Source organism: Neofelis nebulosa, chromosome 12 (assembly GCF_028018385.1).
Source record: "Neofelis nebulosa isolate mNeoNeb1 chromosome 12, mNeoNeb1.pri, whole genome shotgun sequence".
NCBI classification, from domain to species: domain Eukaryota; kingdom Metazoa; phylum Chordata; class Mammalia; order Carnivora; family Felidae; genus Neofelis; species Neofelis nebulosa.
In genome coordinates this window covers 14126928-14146952 of record NC_080793.1, presented here as the reverse complement: position 1 = coordinate 14146952, position 20025 = coordinate 14126928, and the positions used below count along the sequence as shown (strand labels likewise).

The window sequence follows — 20025 nt, the reverse complement described above, 5'->3', positions numbered from 1 at the left end:
GATTGAAAACTCAGTGACAAGAAAGTCTGAAGTTCTTTATGGGCTTCTGAAATAGGTACAGAGTGTAAGGATGTGAGTGTCCCATGAAAATACTCACCAAAGAGCAATCTTGGTAGATGAGACTCTCAATAATCAAGTAGAGAAAAATCTGTTCCGTGATGTCAGCCAGCCTCTTTCTGCAGCCATCACAGTGCTTTCTTGATGGCCCATGTACAAAGTGGCCTTGGTGGCAGAGACAGAGGCTATCCAGTGGCTCAGTAAGATAGACTTCCTCTCATCAGTGACGATCTGGCTTTCTCTGCTGCTAAACGTGCAACCACCCGGCGGCAGAGGCCTCCCTGAGTACATCATATGACACCTTTCTTCTGAGGGACTGTCTGGCCCCTGGCAGCATATTGGTAACCTTGGAGCTTTTCCACAAGGGAAGGAGAAGAAATTTGTCCCCAAACATATTCTGGGTACAGATATACCTTCCTTTCCCATAGTGCTTCTTCCAGCACTACCACATGTGGACTTACAGAATGTTTTCTTCATTGCCTCTGCCAAAGAGAGAGAGTTTATTGGCAACTAAGTGCAACAGTGGGCTTCTGTCCATGGAATTCACTGGTCTTACCTTATAACTCATGACCCAGAAGCAGCTAACTTTGTGAAGCAGCCTACTGAAAGCCTCAGTCACTGTATCAGCTCTAAGACAACACCTGGTGAGGTTGGGATGCCATTCTAAAGGAATGTTCTAAAGGAATTAAATAGTAGTCACTAGGTCATATCGTCTTCCTCAAAGCCACAATGCATGGGTCCTGGAACCAAGAAGTAGAGATGTGAGGCTTTGTTTTACAATTACATCAGATAATCTGCTGGAACCATTTAAAAAAAAATTTTTTTTAACGTTTATTTATTTTTGAGACAGAGAGAGACAGAGCATGAACGGGGGAGGTTCACAGAGAGAGGGAGACACAGAATCTGAAACAGGCTCCAGGCTCTGAGCTGTCAGCACAGAGCCCGACGCGGGGCTCGAACTCACGTACCGCGAGATCGTGACCTGAGCCGAAGTCAGACGCTTAACCGACTGAGCCACCCAGGCGCCCCTGCTGGAACCATTTTTACTTTCTTCTCTGCAACCTTGGGCTCGATGAGTTTGAAGGTTCTCGTGTACAAGGAAACAAAATGATGGTCCTGTTGAATGGGCATCTGAGACTCCCCCCCGGCCATTTTGCATTCTCATTGCGCTGGATCAGCAGCCAGAGAAGGGGTCTCTGTACTGGATCAGGGAACTGATTATCAAGATGAAAGTCGGTTGCTACGCCACAATGGTGGCATGAGGGCTGTATCTAGAGTTCAAGGTGTTCCCTGGGAGCCTCTTAAACTACTTTATCCAACAGTCCTTGTTAAGGGAAAGCTGTGGCAATCTGATAAAGACCCACTAAAGACTCAGATTCTTGGGGCGCCTGGGTGGCGCAGTCGGTTAGGCGTCCGACTTCAGCCAGGTCACGATCTCGCGGTCCGTGAGTTCGAGCCCCGCGTCAGGCTCTGGGCTGATGGCTCGGAGCCTGGAGCCTGTTTCTGATTCTGTGTCTCCCTCTCTCTCTGCCCCTCCCCCGTTCATGCTCTGTCTCTCTCTGTCCCAAAAATAAAAATAAAAAATGTTGAAAAAAAAAAAAAAGACTCAGATTCTAAAGATTATAAGACTCAGATTATAAAGGAGAAGCTTTATATCATCTTCCTAGTAAGGAACCCTATTCATCTGAGCTTCCAGCAGAAAGTAAAGAATGTGGAATGGGTGGTGAAAGAAAGGAGTGATCAATATGAACTTGACCTTGGAACCAGCTACAGAAATGAGGACCACAGAAGGCATGTATATTTTTCTTACATTTATATTATAAGCATAAGTATACATTATCATATATATGTACCTTTTTATGTGTTAACCAATTATTTTCCCCTTTTCCTTCTCTTACAATTTTTTTTTTCTAAATGAGTAGTATTAGTTATTCTTTACAATTTGGATCAGAGCTCACCAAACAATGAAGAGCCACATAGAGTCCTGAGGGAGAGGACCTCATATCATCCTGGATTCTTGGACATAATGAGGGAAACTATGTCAGGCATTACTTCGGATTTCACCCTTCTGGGTGTGATTATTTACACAAAAGCTGGTTGCGTTTTGCATGGTAGAAACATGCAGTCATTTTATGGGAGTTAGGAGGAAGAGGATGAGTGCTTTGTGGCAACATGGGTGGACTGTGGTAGCCATTTGTCTGTTTACTCTCAGATTTCGATCTCATTTTCCCCACACTCTGCTCGGTGTGGCAGGGACCTCCATTTCCTAGACTCCACTGCATCCGACTACTGGATGGCACTGGCCAGTGGAAACAAAGGCAGACAGGACAGGAGAAGGAGAAAAGTCTGTACATTTCTCTCTTGTCTCTGTCTCTGTCTCCTTTGGGTGACATCCTTAGCAGTGACTAGACTCCTCTCTTTGTTGTCCCCACCCATGCCAGGCAGCTCATGCTAGGTTCTGGCTCTTTGTGGACATTCTACAATTTTCCCTTCAGCCTTAGGAGTGCTATTGCCTTCATTAAAATAAAAATTAGGGGCGCCTGGGTGGCTCTGTTGGTTGTGTCTCACTTCAGCTCAGGTCATGATCTCACAGTTTGTGGATTTGAGCCCTGCGTCGGGCTCTCTGCTGACAGCTCAGAGCCTGGAGCCTGCTTCGGCTTCTGTGTTTCCCTCTCTCTCTGCCCCTTCCCCACTCTCTCTCTTTCTCTCTCTCTCTCCAAAATAAACATTAAATTTTTTTTTTTTTAATTATGGGTTGCTTCACTTTGTCTTGTGTGCACTTCAGCTCTGTTATGAGCTCTTGTATGTCCAGTTCCCTGTGTTAAATCTCCACTGTTAAATACTGAGGATAGCATTATCTGTTTTCCTAACTGGGCCCCGACTAGTGGTAAAATCCTTGTGTGTGCCTGTATGTATGCATGTGTGTGATATGAATCAATTTGTGTAAAATACAAGTGTCACTGTGTGTGTGGGTATTCATGTGGTGGGTATATAAATGCATATAAAAGGAATAGTGAGGGATAGGTTTTCAAAGGGAGAGTAAAGGAGGGGCTTTCAATTTTCTCTGTATCTATTCCATTTTCTTTTAGTTTTTATAACAATCAATCTCATAGTTTAAAAATTTTTTTTTTTAACGTTTATTTATTTTTGAGACAGAGAGAGACAGAGCATGAACGGGGGAGGGTCAGAGAGAGGGGGAGACACAGAATCGGAAGCAGGCTCCAGGCTCTGAGCCATCGGCCCAGAGCCCGACGCGGGGCTTGAACTCACGGACCGCGAGATCGTGACCTGAGCCGAAGTCGGACGCTTAACCGACTGAGCCACCCAGGCGCCCCTCAATCTCATAGTTTTAAAACGCCTAGTTCTTTTTGTGTGACTCAGTTTCCTAAGTAATGATCCGTCCATCTGATGGCAGCTTTAACATCTTTAATGTTTTGCATAGACAGGATATTACTATAGTTGCAGTGACTTCTTATCCACACCTCCAGACAATCCCCTTTCTTTTTCATTTTTATTTTATTTTGTTGATTTTTTAGATTTAATCTTATTTGAGAGAGAGATGGGGGAAGAGGCAGAGGGGGAGAGAGAGAGAGAGAGAAAGAGGTAAAGAGAGAGAGACACATACACACACAGAATCTTAAGCAGGCTCCATGCTCAGCACAGAGCTTGACGGGAGCCTTGATCCAACAACCCTGGAATCCTGACCTGAGCCAAAATCAAGAGTTGGACCGGCTGAGCCACCCAGGCACCCTGACAACCCCCTTTCTTAAGCAGTACGAGAGATGTGTATCTACATGGATCAATAGAAATATTTCAGGTTTCATTTTCTTGTGACAGATTCTATTTTGTTCAATGTAATCCAACAAATAATATCTCCTCAGTATTCACACAGGATATGAAATCATTGTATCTCCATCTGACATCAGTACATTCATTCTGCAATTGCTGTATCCCATCTTATACAATTCACAATGAATATGAGGAGAAGTATGAGTATTCCATATTGGTGGTCTTGCCATTTTGCTAGTGATTTTTTTTTTTTAGTGCTAAAATTTATCAAGTGCTAATTTCCTAAGGAATAAGACAAAAATGATGCTCTTATTTTCAGAAATCTGAAGGAAGTGCTATAAAACTACAATTTCACCCTAAGATGTTTATAATCCTTTTTAGCCCAAGAGAGTTTGATATTACGAATATTAATGATATCCGTTCTAGTAAAATCCCAGCAATATTCCGGTGATAAGAGCTTAGCAGGTTTGTGGAGAAAGAAATACTTATTTAAGTGGCTTTCATCATGCCATACTGCTTCAATGCTGTTTTTCTTGTCATTCATGATTCCTTTCAAGCACTCCCTGGCAATATTGAGAACTTGGGTAGGAGTGCCACCAAATACAGCAGCATGGTAATAAAAATCTCCCATGCCAGTAGGTATATATGCTTCTGATAACTCACTTCTTTCATATGGCACCTTTATCAGATCTGCCTTGTACCAGTAAGCATGTAACTGAGCCACTGACTCCCCCAGAGTCTCCACTCCATATTTCCTTACGAAGACTTGATCTACATCCATGCAGAAGAGAAAGTCGACTTCACGCTGGATATGATCTACAACATGTTCACTAATAGTCTTCATGCGCATCATGCTGACATCTTGCCATCTCTTCTCTCGCTTGATTTCAAACACTTTGATTGTACGGAGGGGACTCAGCTGTATCCAAGGCATCCTGGAGAAGTCATCTATCAGGACATAAATTATGACTTTATGGCCAACCATAAAAAACATATCTGCAGATAGTATAAATTTCCTCAAATAGTGGTCGATATATCTGTGAAGTAAACAAGAAATGATTAAGTTCTTTGTCTTCTATTGCAGTGAAATGCATACTACTTAAGTTACACTGGTCGTAGTTTGTCCAGAAATACTAGTAGGCAAACTAAATATTAGATACGCTTCTTGAGTTATATTTAAGTAGCGTAAAAGAAAGTGAAATTATCTGCCTTTCCTCTCCCTGATGGGGTTCTGTGGATCATGAGAAAAGAGGACTTCCTTACGAGGGGGAATGAAACATGGTGAGATCAGTAAATGGCACAGAGCCCTGTCGCAAGATGAGAGCCAGAGTCTTTAGGGTTGTCTGGGAGGAAGGAGCTTGTGTTGGGGATTGTAGGCAAGAAGGTCTTGGGTCCTTGCACGAGCAGTGATTGATGTCCGTGGCTTGCTTTATGAGGAGGAATTTATGAGGAGTCAATAATGCAGACATACATGCCTCAGCTTCAGATAATGTTTATATAATCAGTAAAAATAAGTTCTGGATATTGATCTAAGTTTTAAGAAACATAGTAGATGGAGTCGGGAGAAAACTTTCTAGTTTGGAATATCTGAAGTTACGGTAATTTAATAATTAAGGCAAGATAAATTATGACAAATACCTCTTAAAATATTCTACTGAGTTGGAAGCTAGCAACCCAAATACAAAGAGATACCATTTATCCGCATTTTTTTATAGTTAATGCTTTTGTACTGTGTTCCAGAAATCCTTGCCTCCTCAAGGTAGTGAAAGTATTCTTCTATATTTTCTTTTAGTTGCTTTATTGTTTTCACTTTCACATTTAAGTCAGTTATCCATTTGAATTAATTTCTGTGTATGGTATAATACAGGGCTCTTTGGTATTGGTCTTTGCCTTCGATAGTAAATCCTATTGGCCAAGAATGCCTGGGACTCACCTAGGCCCCTGCTACTTGTGGTGAGACCCCCCACAGACATTTCCCTTACCAGCCAATGTTGTGGCTGGACCAGCCCACACTTACAAGATACTCCTCAGCAGCAACCATCAGAGAACTTTGAAAAAACAGAGTTCGTTCCTCACAAGTCCTGGAGGGTACAAGGTAGGCCCAGGGCCACAGAACGAGGTCTTAGGTAAAGGGAGAGAAGGGGGCGATCCTTGGGGATTCTGCCTTTATTTGGCTGGGGGATGGGGTGCCAAGGCTTTCACAGCTTCACTCTTTATTGCAGAATTTGAAACCTAAGAGCAGGAATGAAAGCGCAGGAAGGAAAGTGCGGGGTCACTCAGGTGGTCAGTTACATAGGTTACCCAGGCCTTTCTAAAAGGGGAATTTCACAGGAGGGCCGACCTGCCTCTTTACCCAGTTGTTTAGTTAGTGACCAACCATGGTATAGCCCGCAGTATGTTTATTCGAGTTGGATGTCTTTGAAATGAGTGCCTCAGTAATCAAAAGTGTAATGTCAGGCATTCACAAGAAAAAAAAAGGTTATCATCAGGCACTTTCACTACTATGGTGAACTTATTTTTTTAAATTTTTTGAAAACTTTCTATTTTGGAATGATATTAGATTTATGTAACAGGTGTAACTGTATTATACAGAGTTCCCATATACACTCTATGCATCTTCCCCTAATGTTAGTATCTTATATAATCATAGTACATTTGTCAAAACTAGGAAATTATCAGTGGTTAAATACTATAACTTAACCACAGATTTTGGTTTTTTCCACCTGTTTTGCCCCTAATGGGCTTCTAGTTTGCAAGATCCAATCCAGAATACACATTGCATTTAGTCATTATGTCTTGTTAGGCTCCTCCAATCTGTCTCCATTTCTCTCCTTGTTGTTTATAACCCTGACCATTTTGAAGAGTACTGATCAGGTATTTTGTAGAATGGCCCTCAATTTGGGTTTTTCTGATGTTTTCTTAGGTAGAGATAATTTCAATACAGTCACATTTGTCAACCTCTTCCTTGATGATTAGTATTTTCTGTATCTTGATGAAGAAATCCTTTTATGTCTTGATTTCATTCAGATACACTGCGGTTTGCCCTTTAACTTTTGGTCTTTAAACTACTTGGGAAGTATGTGTGTATATGTTTGTATATGGAATGCTGTAGAAAGGTGCAATTGTGATTTTCCATGCCGACATCAACTTTCTCCAGCATCATTTATGAAAGTCTTTCCCTACAGATCCACAATGTCATAGCCATGGTCTTTCACATTTGCATGGGTGTTTCTGTTTTATCATATTGGCTTATTTGCTCATCCCTGGATGATTGTGAATTTTATTGATTTTTTTTCAAAGAACCAGCTTTTTGATTCTTCGATTTTACTCTATGGATTTTCTGTTTTCAGTTTCTCATGGATTTCTGTTCTCATCTTTACTATTTCCTTACTTCTGTTTACTTTGGCTTTATTCCGTTCCACTTTTTCTAGATTTTTGAGGTGGGATTATTGATAATCTCCTATTTTCTATAGTAAAAAGCTTGAATGTAAAGGACATTTGGCATTACCTACCTTCCTACGGCAAACACAGTCAGCCCCACGGTAATTTTATGTTTGGCATAATACTGTTCCAAAACTTCTTCATTGAAAGTGCCATGCCACACAACTGGAGCTGACCAGTTGGTGGTGGTCAGGTTCATGGATTGACTGTAAGAAAGACATAAGAGGGGGCGCCTGGGTGGCGCAGTCGGTTGAGCGTCCGACTTCAGCCAGGTCACGATCTCGCGGTCCGTGAGTTCGAGCCCCGCGTCAGGCTCTGGGCTGATGGCTCGGAGCCTGGAGCCTGTTTCCGATTCTGTGTCTCCCTCTCTCTCTCTGCCCCTCTCCCGTTCATGCTCTGTCTCTCTCTGTCCCAAAAATAAATAAAAAACGTTGAAAAAAAAAAAAAAAAGAAAGACATAAGAATTGTGAACAAGATACCTTTTAATAAAACTGTGGTAGGTGTTACTAATATATAGAGCCTGTGTCTGGTTGCAGCATTTCCTTACTCCTAATCCAAAGCTTTGATGGTTATGACAACCCGGAGAAACAGCTTGTCAGAAACGGCCAGATCATTACAAAAGTACGTGTACAGGTTAGTTACACTGTGATTCCAAGATCTTTGAGGACACAGTTAAAACGTCACCCTGAGTATAAAGTAACAATAACTCTTATATTTGGACAAAATCTCCTGGTCTTAGGCTTTTTGACATTAATTACTTTCAGAGACCATATTTTGAAAAATGACCTTCCTAGGTTCATAATCTAAAATGCTGCCAGTGCTAATATTACTGCATACTGTCAGAATCAACTTTGTCAGAACTCTAGAAGGTAGCCAAAAGTTTACAGCAATCAAGCAAAAGTTAAATCAAGAAAAGGACGACTCAACACAATAGAAGGAAAGGTTTGTGGTATTTTAACTTAGCCTTTGCACCAACTCACTCCCAGTATGGCATTGGTGTTGAAAACAGCAAAGCATGTTCTCAGTTTGAGTATCTGCTTTGGGATGGAGAAGAGTGGATCTAATTCCAAAGGAAATGTGTTTGTCCATTTTGACCCTAGAAGTCCCCAAAGGACTGGACTCCTAGTGCTTCCTTTTGTTTCACTCAACTCAGAACTCTCTCAAAATGGAAAAGTGGCTAAGTAGAGGGCAATTCTTGAAAACATTTTAAAAAGAAACAAGCCCCTGCCATCTGAGGCAAGAAATTACAGTTGGAATAAACACTAGATATGCTGAAATCCTGGGAGGGGAAAATTGGGAGAGAGTTCTTTGAAAAGTAAAGGCTTTAACAAGACCCCTTGTATAACGAGGAATTAAGAAATCCATACACGTGTTCAGGATTACATGCTCAGAAAAGATCCCTGAAGATCCTAAGATTTCACCTCTGGGTGATATTTAGGCTCAGTGTAAGCAGGAAGTGAAGACTAATGCAGAGTTGTAAACAACTGGGCTGTGTTGAAGGAGGGCCCAAACACAGAGCCAATCTTCAAAGACTGTAAGAGGGTTATTTTTTTCCCTCTTTCTTTTCCTTTCCGTTCTCTTCCCTTCCATTTCCTCCTTTCCTTTCCTTTCCTTTCCTTTCCTTTCCTTTCCTTTCCTTTCCTCTCCTCTCCTCTCCTCTCCTCTCCTCTCCTCTCCTCTCCTCTCCTCTCCTCTCCTTTCCTTTCCTTTCCTTTCCTTTCCTTTCCTTTCCTTTCCTTTTTCTCCTTCCCCTCCTCCTCTTCCTCCTCCCCCTTGGAATTCTCCTCCTCCTCTGCTGCCGTCATCATCTTCTTCTTCTTCTTCTTCTTCTTCTTCTTCTTCTTCTTCTTCTTCTTCTTCTTCTCCTCCTCCTCCTCCTCCTCCTCCTCCTCCTCCTCCTCCTCCTCCTCCTCTTACTCCTCCAATTATCCTCCAACCACCACCACAACCACCACCACTATGGCTCTAGGTATTTAAGGATATCTTTAACAAACCAGTAGCTGACCATAAGCTAAAGGAACAGAGACCTCTCAGGCCAAACAAGACAAAGAATACAGTCTTTAAAAATAGTCTGGAAAAGTCACCAAACAGACAAATAACTACAATCCACAGCAAGCAAGAACAACAAACTCTGAGGAGGCAAAAGAATCTGAATTCCAAAGTAACGACATTATAATATACAAAATGCCTGTTTTCAACTAAAAATTATGAGGCATACAAGGAAACAAGAATGTGTGGTCCATTTATGAGAGGAAAGAATTAACAAAAACTGTCCCTGGGGAAGCCATACATTGGGCTTACTATAACAAGACTTTAAATCAACTATTTTAAATATGCTGAAAGAGCCAAAGAAAACCATGGAAAAAGAACTAAAGGAAATCAGGAGAACGAAGGCTTAACAAGCAGAGAATGTGAATAAAGAGATAGAACTATAAAAAGGAACCAAATAGAAGTTCTGAAGCTGAGAAGTATAATAGCTGAAATAAAAAAAACTTGCCATAGGATTTCAACAGCAGACCTGAGCAGACATACATAGAACATTTTAATCAACAACAGAATACATATTCTTCTCAAATACACATGGGACATTTTCCAGGATAGATCATATGTTAGTCCATAAAACAAATCTCAATAAACTTAAAATGGTTGGAAACATACAAACTATCTTTTCCATTGACAGTGGAATGAAATTAACAACAGAAGGAAACCTGTAAAGTTCATAAATAAATGGAAATTAAACAAAACACTCTGAAACAACCAATGGGTCAAAGAAAAAAATCACAAAGGGAATTAGAAAATACATTGAGATGAATAAAAATGAAAATACAACATACTAAAACTTATGGGATGCAGTGAAAAGCGGTACTCAGAAGGAAGTGTATAGCTGTAAACATCTGTATTAAACAAGAAGAAAGATACCATATTGATAACCTAACCTTCCACCTTAAGGACCTAGAAAAAAATAACAAACTAAACCCAAAGCAAGAAGAAGGAAGAAATAATAAGGACTGGAGCAGAGACAGTGGACATGGAGGAAAAGAAAAACATGACAGAATTAATGAAGCCATTAATTGGTTCTTTGAGAATATCAATAAAATTGACCAATTTTTAACTAGACTGACTGAAACCAAAAATCCAGAAATGACTCCAATTATTAAAATCAGGAGTGGAAATGGAGACACTACTACAGACCTTACAGATAGAAAAAGCATTATAAAAGAATACTATGAGCAATTGTACATGAACTTATTAGATAAATAGATGAAATGGACAAATTCCTAGAAACACACGAACCACCAAAACTAGTTGAAGAAGAAATAGAAAAATTTAATAGACCTGGAACAAGGCAACAGAATTAATAAAAATAATTGGATTGGTAATCAAAAATCTCCCAACAAAGAAAAGCCCAGGACCAGATGGCTTCATTGGTGAATTCTACCAAACATTTAACAGATTAACACCAATCGTTCTCAAAGTCTTCCAAAGAAATTGAAGAAGAGAGAGCATTTTCTAACTCATTCTTATGTGGCCAGAATTACTGATACAAAGCCAGGAAAAAACACCTCAGGAAAACTGTAGACTAATATCCATTATGAATAAAAATGCAAAAATCCTCAACAAAATATTTGTAAACTGAACCCAACAGTATATTATAATCTGAAGTGAGATTTATTCCAGGAATGCAGTCTGGTTCAACCTATAAATACCAAAAACAAACAAAACAAAACAAAAAACAAACAAATACCAATCTATGTAAAACACCATATTAATAAAATGGACAAAAAACCCACATGATCATCTTAAGTAATGTAGAAAAGGCATTTGACAAAATTCCCACAATCCTGCATGATAAAAATACCCAACAAACTAGGAACAGAAGGGAAATTCCTCTACATGATAAAGAGCATCTTATGTAAAACTCACAGTTGACATCATACTTATTTTTGAGAGACTGAAAACTTTTCCCCTAAAATCAGGAACAAGACAAGGCTGTCTGTTTTATCCACTTCCTTTCAACATTGTACTGGAGGTTTAGGGAAGTTGGGCAAGAAAAGGAAATAACAGGCATCCAAATTGGAAAGAAAGAAGTAAAACTATCTCTACTAATAGAGAAGATTCTAAGCAGTCTTCCAAAAAAATCTATTAGAACCAGTAATTGGTGCAGGATACAAGATCAACATGCAAAAATCATTTATATTTCCATACACTAGAAACGAACCATCTGAAAATAAAATTAAGAAAACATTTTCATTTATAACAGGAACAAAAAGAATAAAATATTTAGGAATACACACAACCAAAGGAGGTGCAAGACTGATACAATGAAAACTATAAGACATTGTTGAAAAAGATTAAAGAAGGCCTAAATAAATGGAAAGACATCCATGTTTATGGATTGGAGACTTCATATGGTTAAGATGGTAATACGCCCCAAAGTGAGCTACAGATTCAATGTCATTCCTACATTTACTGCATTGAATAGTAACCCTCCCCCCAATTCAAATCCACTTGGAACTTCAGAATGTTACCTTATTTAGAAATAGTGTCTTTGCAGATGTAATTAATTATGATGACATCATTCTGAATTAGGTTGGGCTTGTGAATCCAATGACAGGTGTTCTTTTAAGATGAAAGGGCACATAGAGGAGAGATACAGATAAGGCCATGTAGAGACTGAGGCAGAGACTAGAGCTATGCTTTCACAAGCCAAAGAATGCCTGGGGCCACCAGAGTCTTCAAGAGATAGGAAGAATTCTTCTTTTGGGCTTTAGAGGGAATGTGGCCCTGCTGACACCTTGATTTTGGATTTCTGGACTCCAGAGTTGTGAAGAAATTAATTTATGTTGTTTTAAGTCATGTAGTTTGTTGTGATTTGTTATAGCAACCCTGGGAAGGCAATACACTATCACTTTTCTAACTGCTAATTTAATTTAATTTAATTTAATTTAATTTAATTAATTATTTTTGCTGAAATGAACAAACTGAGCCTAAAATTCATAAGGAATTGTAAGGAACCTCAAATAGCCAAAACAATCTTGAAAAAGAAGAACAAAATTGGAGGACTCACACTTCCCGATTTCAAAGCTTACTGCAAAGATACAATAATCAAACCAGTGTGTTATTGACATAAGGATAGACATATATAGGTCAATGGAATAGAACTGAGTCTGTAAAAAGCCCATACAACTATGATTAGTTAATTTTAAATAAAGGGTGCCAAGACCATTCAATGGGGGAAAATAGTCTTTTTAACAAATTGTGCTGAGACCACTGGATATCTACATTTTAAAAAAATGAAGTTGCACTTATCTCCCACCATGGATAAATGTTAATGCAAAATGGATCAAAGACTTAAATGTAAGAGCAAAAGTTATAAAACTCTTAGAAGAAAACTACAGTAAATTTTCATGATCTTAGATTTGGTAATCATTTCTTAGATGTGACACCAAAAGCATGGGCATCAAAAGAAAAAAAATTAGATAAATTAGACTTCCACAGAAAACAAAATTTTGTGCATCCAAGGACACTAACAAGAAAGCAGAAAGGAGACCCACAGATAGAAAGTGGCATTTTACAAAAGTAAATATCCAAGTGGCCAATATTCATGGGAAAAGGTGTTCAACCTTGATGGTCATCAAGGAAAAGAATGAAAACAGAATGAGAATGAGAATTGTTGTACAGTTGGAAGAAAAAGATTCTATTGGGGCGTCTGGGTGAGTCAGTCAGTTAAGTGTCCAACTCTTAGTTTCAGCTCAGGTCATGATCTCTTGGTTTCATGGGTTTGAGCCTCGCATCTGGCTCCGTGCTGACAGTGTGGAGCCTGCTTGGGATTCTCTGTCTCCCTCTCCCTCTCTGTCCCTCCCCGACTCATGCTGTCTCTGTCTCTGTCAAAATAAATAAATATATTTTTTAAAAAAGATTCTATTAACTATTTCAGAACCTGTTATGGACTGAACACTGTCTCCCCCAAATTCATATGTTGAAACTCTAATCCCCATTGTGGCTATTTAGAGACAGGGCCTTCAGGGAGGTAATTCAGGTTAAATGAGGTCATAAGGGTGGGGCCCAAATTCAATAGGACTGGTGTCCTTAAAAGAAGAGACACCATGGATGCTTGTGGATGATGGCACACAGAAAAAAAGTCCCGGTGAGGACAAGAAAGCCCAAGAGAGAGGCCTCAGGGGAAACCGAACTTCCCACACCTTGACCGTCCACTTCTAGCCTCCAGAAGTGGGAAGAAATAAATTTATATTGTTTAAGCCAAAAAAGAAAATGCAGTGAAAACTGAATTTTATTGGTAGTCAATTTGGAATCTGTGTAAATGATTATATGGTTTTCTCCTTTGTTCAATTGTTGTTATGAATCATCACGCTGACTTACAAGGATATGCCTTGTCTTGTGAGTGGGATCCTGTGCCAGTTATTAAGCTAACATCTTTCATAACTAAACCCACCGCACTATGCTGGGCTTTCTTATATTGAGCCAGGACTCCACAAACCACATCTCTTCTTTGCCCGCAGGCACCCTGTTAGGCTCTGCTAATAGAGGGCACTGGAGGAAAATTACAAGCCTGGGGGAAGAAGGAACTTGCTCTTTCCTGTTTCCAGGGGGCTCCTTATCTGCCTCCTCCTCCTGCAAGTCTCCACCACCGAGATATAGTTCCATCTGGATCCAGATTTCAGCTTTTCCAACACTGTCAAACCCAGCCTCATTGTGCCCCTCCGTAGAGGTCTGGCTCCTTGTCCCAAGAGGCCTTCCTGGAGCCTGGTAGTACCAGCACCAGTTGAGTGGGTCTTAAACTCACTGAGTTTAAGCTCTCCAAGTTTCTAGGGTTTAACAATTTTGGCCTCTTCCTTCTGTTTCTTCAGCCCTTTTCCTGGGGAAAATAGTTGCTTCCTGTGGTTGTTCCCCCCATGACACCTTAGAATTCTCTTTTCAGACTTTCCAGTCACTTATACTAGTTAACAACTAACTAGGTAACTTTATACTAGTTAACAGTTCTTTGTATGAAATGCTTTTTTAAAATAACCGGTGTGCTTTATGTGTCCTTGTTAGATCTGACAAAAGTTGTAATATCATAGGAGGATGGTTCATGGACCATTATCCAATCATGATCTTAGCTGGACATCTCCTTTCAAAGTTTTAATTCAGACAAGTCCTGAAGCCCTGCACCACCAAGGAGAAAGACACGTGGGTACAGTAAGGAGAGGGAGGCAGAGAGGCTGGAGGAAAGCTGCCGTATTAAAGCGTGAAGTGCACAGATGACCTAACTATCTGACTTGGGCTTTGGTTCCCTCGTTGGCGAAATGAGGAGAATCAAGCAAATGATCAAACGTGGACCCTTCACATTTTGACCTGCCATAATGTTAGGGCCATTGGGTTTCTGTCATCTATACTCTCATTTATGAAGGATGTGGGCCTTAATGTCCACGGGGACACTGCTTATTTTTTGTAATGTAATCAAAGATCAATCTCCCGCCCAACAGTTGGAAGACCAGTTGTAAGTATTATTGACACAGTGTTAGTTTCTACTGGGCAATCTATGTATTAATCTCACATATGTTTGACTTGGAGTTCTTACCTGGGAGAAAACCAGTCTGAAAGCTTTAATTCCTTTGATGGACTGTTCATAGACCTATCAGAAGAAATAATGCAAAGAATCACACTATATCTAGTTGAGCTTGAGATAATCGAATGTCTACCAAATCAAGGGTTACATTATGATATGATGTAAAATGCGAGATAAGCATGAAGCAGTAAGAAAAAGCAGTGATGAACTTTGATGGTAGTGGCATGGAAAATCATGATTTCTAACCTTGACTGAGGCTCTGTGCTGCTCAGAAATCTTTATGTGTTTCTACAGTGCTCATTCTCCTTCTTCTCACTGATAAGTAGCAGTCATCACATGAAACCTCCTTCAATTTTCAGCCACCTTGCCTCCAAATTCATCTAGAGTACTGATTTTTCCCCCCTCTATTGCAATGGAAATAGATCCCTACTATCTGTCTAAGGTTAGCCTTAAATATCCTGTCTGCTTAGAAGCCCTGATTTGAGAGTCATTCTCAGAAGGGTTTTTCCTAGGCTTTCTATTTGATCGATTGACATGCTTGCAGGCATTTTCCTGTGCCTTCAAATTTGTATGTGCAACTAGACCTCTCTCGGGAATTTAAGGCTCAGACCTCCAACTGCATTCTGAAGTCCGCTGCTTGAAGTTCGCACAGATACCACGAGAAGAAGATGCTTAATGTGAAAGTCATCACGTCTCCCCCACAGTAGGAACCCTTCAAATGTTGCTTTATCTCACTGGCTCCACTTGGATTAGCAAGGCAGAAGTGTGAGAATCATTCTACACCCAGAGCATTCCCTAAATCCCAGCCCCACATCCATCTTTAAACTCTGCTGGTTTTATCTCCAAAACATCTCTCAAATCCATTCCCTATCTTCATTCTCTGCCACCGCATGACTCCAAGTCACCACCATCTCTTATTCGGGCGATTGCAGTAGCCTTCTAATTGGTCTCATCGTCTGTGCACTTTAATCAAGACTTTGCAGTATGAAAAATGTTAAAGGTGTGCAAACTGAAAGAGAATAGTATAATGACCCTCCATATTCCGATCCCCCCAAATTAACACTGTGATACCCTCCCTGCCTGTCCTTGTCCTGGCCCTTTGCAACCCATTCTCCATATGTCCACCCTGCTTCCTCTATCATGTTCCTGAAGCTCCAGTTGCTCCCATGTTATTATTCTGTTTAACAGTGTTCAGTGGCTTCCCATTGGCCTAAGGATCATGTTCACACTCCTTATATGGTCATAACATTCTGCATAATCTCACCCTTCACCTTGTTCTAGCCACATCTCCTACGGGGCCCCACAATTAGAATGTTCCAGACTCACTGGCCTTTGTAAGTTTCCTTAAACACTCCACGCTTCGACCAGCTAATTCTCACACAGCCTTTAGGTCTTATTTTAAATATCCTCACCTAAGGGAAGTATTCCCTAGCCAGCTAGAGGAGGTTAGATTCCCTTCATTAATAGCTAGTACTTATGGAATACTTTCCTGAGTATTATCTAATTGAATCCACCCCTATGAGATAGGTACTGCTATTATTACCATCCTCAATTTACTAGACAAGGAAACTGAGGCACGTGGACCTATTATTCTCTTGTCCATAGTCACACAGCAGGTGGAAAGACCAGAAGTTGGGCCGGGGTCCTTACTTCCTCCTTGCTATACACTCTAATGGCACCCCGGCTAACACATCTTTGGAGAGTTGATCCTGGGCTGAGTTAACGAGGGGCAGCTGTGGAGCTGAGTCGTACGTCACAAGTCCGTCTTTGTGCCTGTGTACACAGATAGGAGCACTGCGGCGTCCGGGGTGTGACTGAGACGTGGCCTTCTACGCAGGCACCCGCCTTATCGACAGCAAGGCCTTTGGTTACTGAGTATCGGTGTGTTAAGGCTTTAGAATCATGATGCGAAGAAGACCTGGTATTAATGACGGAATGATTGTCAGATTGTGTTGCATTGTGTACATTTTATCAGACAACACTTTAATTCATTTTTTTCCCCAGCCTCTGCTGCAGCAGACCTTCCTTACAAGTTCCCACCTTTGTCTACAGGTTTTCCTGCTGTTTTCAGGTGGTTGACTGTGAGCCACGGCTCCGTCTGGGGGAAACATACTCTCCCATGAAAACCATCTTACTACATTATTTTCATGCACAGAGCAGCTCACCTGCATGTAGAGTCATGGTCTTAGCGGGAGTGTTGGACCGCATAGAACCAACTGAGACAAGGCCCTTGGACACAACAAGCATCAGAAAGGAAGCTTCTTGCACTTCATTAGGAATTTGGGTCTTACACAATCTTGAGGGAAGTTTTCCTCTCCGCGTACATTCCGATAGTGTGATTTTGTAGGGGGCTTGTGGTTAATACAACCTCCCAAGAGTCTTTTGGCTGAAACTTTTCTCCTGTGTGATTTCCCAGAGCTTTAAAAGACCCAAGATTCCTGGAAGCTGGGTTCTGTTTCCTGTAACACGTTTCTTCTAACCTGTTCTAACTCCTCCATTACAGACGGCACCCCGCTAGTCTGCTCTACTTTGACTCCTAGTACCCTGACCCTAAAGGAGCGTCTCCAACATACGTCAGTAAAATTGCTTTGGTTTACTGTTGCCTGGAGGAACCAAGGGCTTGCAGGTACTCCACTGCCCCCAACGGGTTTCGTCCTCAAAGAAGAGGTCATAGCATATTTGTAAATAGGACTTACCAGCACCGATACATCTTCTGTAGTTTCTTTGTGCTTAGGATAAACAAAAAACATTACCTTACTTTTAAACTTACATAAGATGTTTCCATATTTAAGATGACTAGAGTTATACTCCAGCAGTCCATTCATTTTATTCCCTAGCATTACCAAATATTCAACGAACACATAATATGGACAAAATATTTGTGTCCCCCTCAAATTTGAAGGTTGGCATCCTAACCCCCAACATGATGGCATTAGGAAGTGGGGCCTTTGGGACATGATTGGGTTATGAGGTTGGAGCCCTCATGAGTGGGATTAGTGGCCTTACAAAAGTGATACCAGAGAACTCCCTTGTCCCTTCAACCATGTGAGGACACAGCAAGAAGGTGGCTGTCTATGAACCAGGACACCAAGTCTGCCAGCGCCTTGATCTTGGACCTCTCAGCCTCCAGAACTGTGAGGAATAAATTTCTGGTGTTCATAAGCCATCCTGTCCATGGTATTCTGTTATAGCAGCTCGAACGGACTAAGACATGTACCATGTGCCAAGGACATTATTGGTTGCAGACATACAGTAATGAGCATGATAAAAAAAATCACCACGGTGAAGGACTTCACACACTAGATCTTAAAAAAGAAAACCTAATTCTTTGAGTTACAAATGAAAGAAAAACTTAATACTTGAAACGATGGAACTTGCTGATGGCCAATGAAATCTTTCTACTTGTGTACATATGTGGACTGCAAATACCATACCTACCTAGTCCCAGAAGCCACCAATATTAGGGATGTCTCTTTAAAAAGATGCCGCCTATTTAAAAATGGCACTTTCTCCCACACTTACTAACTGCCTTAATTACATGGTTACTGTGTTGGTAGCTTAACATTCCTTGTTCTCACACAAACGGGCCTACAAAAATTGTGGTCAGCCCTGATCCCGTTAGAAACTAAGAACTTTTATGCTGAGGGTTATGTTTATGCTGATATATTTGAATGCCACTTGGATATTTTGGGGTATATTGGATTGGTATATATATATGGGGGTATATTTGGATGCTGATTTTATTCAGAGGGTGAACCTATCATCTTTCTGACATACTAGATCTTTATCAAACCCCAGAATAAAATATACATTACTTTTTAAAAATTACCTGACATGATACTGTCTGTACAAAGCCCATAAAAACAATAAAAGTAATAGCAGTTGACTTGTTTTTCTTCTGTATTTCATCCTTTCCTAAGAGGAAAAAGAAACAGATAAAAATAGATTAAATATAGTACAATGAATACAGAGTAAGCTATGTTGAATTGTGACTCTCCATGACTTTAACTAGCTGATTTAATACATATTGGCTAGGAATTAAGGCACCTCTGGTCCTTGGATGTCTCTCTATATGAAAATAGAGTTAAGCCTGCGGAGACACTTTTTATGGGAGCCAGCTGCCCGAAGCCAGGACATTAGCTTGTCTAAGCTGGCCTTGATGCAAGAGATTTGATAACCTTCATTTGTCTTTTCTAGAGTACACAAGGCTTTTCCGGCAGAAAAGAAAAATACAAATGCCACTTCCCAGACTAACTCACAGAGCGTGGTGTCAGAGAAAAGAGAAAATTGAGAAAATCCTTGGACTTCAAAGAGGTATGTAGTTATGAAGGAACTATTTTTAGTGAAATACTATTATGAAGTTCATCATCCCAAGACAGATGATAGGACTGATAACAGCATAAAATAGATGCTCCTTCTCAAAAGTATTTGAATATAAAATTGATTCCAAGCATGGGCTAGAGGCTAAACTATAAAGTTTAGATTATTTGTACATTGACTTGATGTTTTAGCCATCCAGTTTGTGAAGCTCCTTTGTGATATTTCGTCTATGCAATATGAAGTTGTGTGCAGAGAAGGAGTTGAATGTGTCTCGATTTGGTTGAAATGAGGGACAAACTCTTACCTTTTGTTTCCCTAAGATCATATAGGACTTTACACGGTTTCTTCCTTGGAGACTCAAGACTTATGGCATGGTGGTTTGGGAAGACGTGGAAAATCTCAAGTGGGCAGATAGTTTTCAAGCAGGACCTTCTGAGACCTTTGAAAAATCATGAATCGGATACCCTGGTAGTGGTTCTTCAGCACTCCCCAGTTTGCCTGCTTATTATTTCAGTCTTCTGGGAATGATGATGTCATCACATTCTCTTTTGATGATGAAAGAATTAGATACTTACAATCATAACAATTCATAAGCCAGTAGCTTCTCTTTGACATGACCAAGGGACTAGATTTTTCTCCCATTTAGGAAACAAACAAACATAGGATCATTGAAGTTCTTTTCTTTACTTGAGGTTTTTTAAGCCTTCTACTACATTTTCAATTGAAGTACGATTTACATAAAGTAAAACACATGCAACTTAAGTGTACAGTTTATTGTGTTTTTTTACACATGTACATGTATATGTAAAAACTATTAATTAAGACACAGAACGTCTCCATGACCCCAG

The 20025-nt window shown here is 40.3% G+C and overlaps 2 protein-coding genes and 1 long non-coding RNA gene across 11 annotated transcripts in view; 1 reads left to right on the top strand and 2 right to left on the bottom strand.

Moving 5' to 3' along the window:
* The window catches only part of LOC131491404 (glycosyltransferase 6 domain-containing protein 1-like), a 37385-nt gene extending 36886 nt beyond the window's left edge, over window positions 1-499 (bottom strand). Inside the window, exon 1 of the mRNA XM_058694309.1 lies at window positions 98-499. The gene's annotated coding sequence lies outside the window, so the exon portion shown is untranslated. The remainder of the gene's footprint in view (window positions 1-97) is intronic.
* LOC131491406 (uncharacterized) overlaps window positions 1-20025 on the top strand; it is a 99080-nt gene that overhangs the window by 62164 nt on the left and 16891 nt on the right. For all 6 annotated transcript variants that reach the window (XR_009251431.1, XR_009251428.1, XR_009251429.1 and 3 more), the window contains 2 exons: window positions 17361-17483; window positions 19055-19171. This is a non-coding gene — a long non-coding RNA (uncharacterized LOC131491406). The remainder of the gene's footprint in view (window positions 1-17360; window positions 17484-19054; window positions 19172-20025) is intronic.
* On the bottom strand, window positions 3869-19784 carry LOC131491403 (N-acetyllactosaminide alpha-1,3-galactosyltransferase-like). Of its 4 annotated transcripts, none has more exons than XM_058694300.1 (6): window positions 19482-19783; window positions 18687-18772; window positions 17554-17586; window positions 14870-14923; window positions 7359-7493; window positions 3869-4883 (listed from the first exon to the last, which is right to left on the bottom strand). In XM_058694300.1, exons 1-6 carry the CDS (start codon window positions 19500-19502, stop codon window positions 4190-4192), a joined length of 1023 nt encoding a protein of 340 aa, XP_058550283.1. In that variant the 5' UTR covers window positions 19503-19783; the 3' UTR covers window positions 3869-4189. The 4 variants fall into 4 exon arrangements, with proteins under 4 accessions (XP_058550283.1, XP_058550284.1, XP_058550286.1 ...); XM_058694304.1 differs by lacking the exon at window positions 3869-4883 and adding an exon at window positions 5998-6078 and having other exon boundaries at window positions 19482-19784; XM_058694301.1 differs by lacking the exon at window positions 17554-17586 and having other exon boundaries at window positions 19482-19784.

What these genes read in the sequence shown, in the direction of transcription:
- LOC131491403 (XM_058694300.1), bottom strand. Translation starts at nt 19,502, where the DNA reads ATGATCTTAGGGAAACAAAAG. An exon ending in TGATCTTAGGGAAACAAAAG is followed by an intron (nt 18,773 to 19,481) that starts GTAAGAGTTTGT and finishes TTTTCCTCTTAG; the next exon opens with GAAAGGATGAAATACAGAAG. An exon ending in TCAGACTGGTTTTCTCCCAG is followed by an intron (nt 7,494 to 14,869) that starts GTAAGAACTCCA and finishes TCTTTCTTACAG; the next exon opens with TCAATCCATGAACCTGACCA.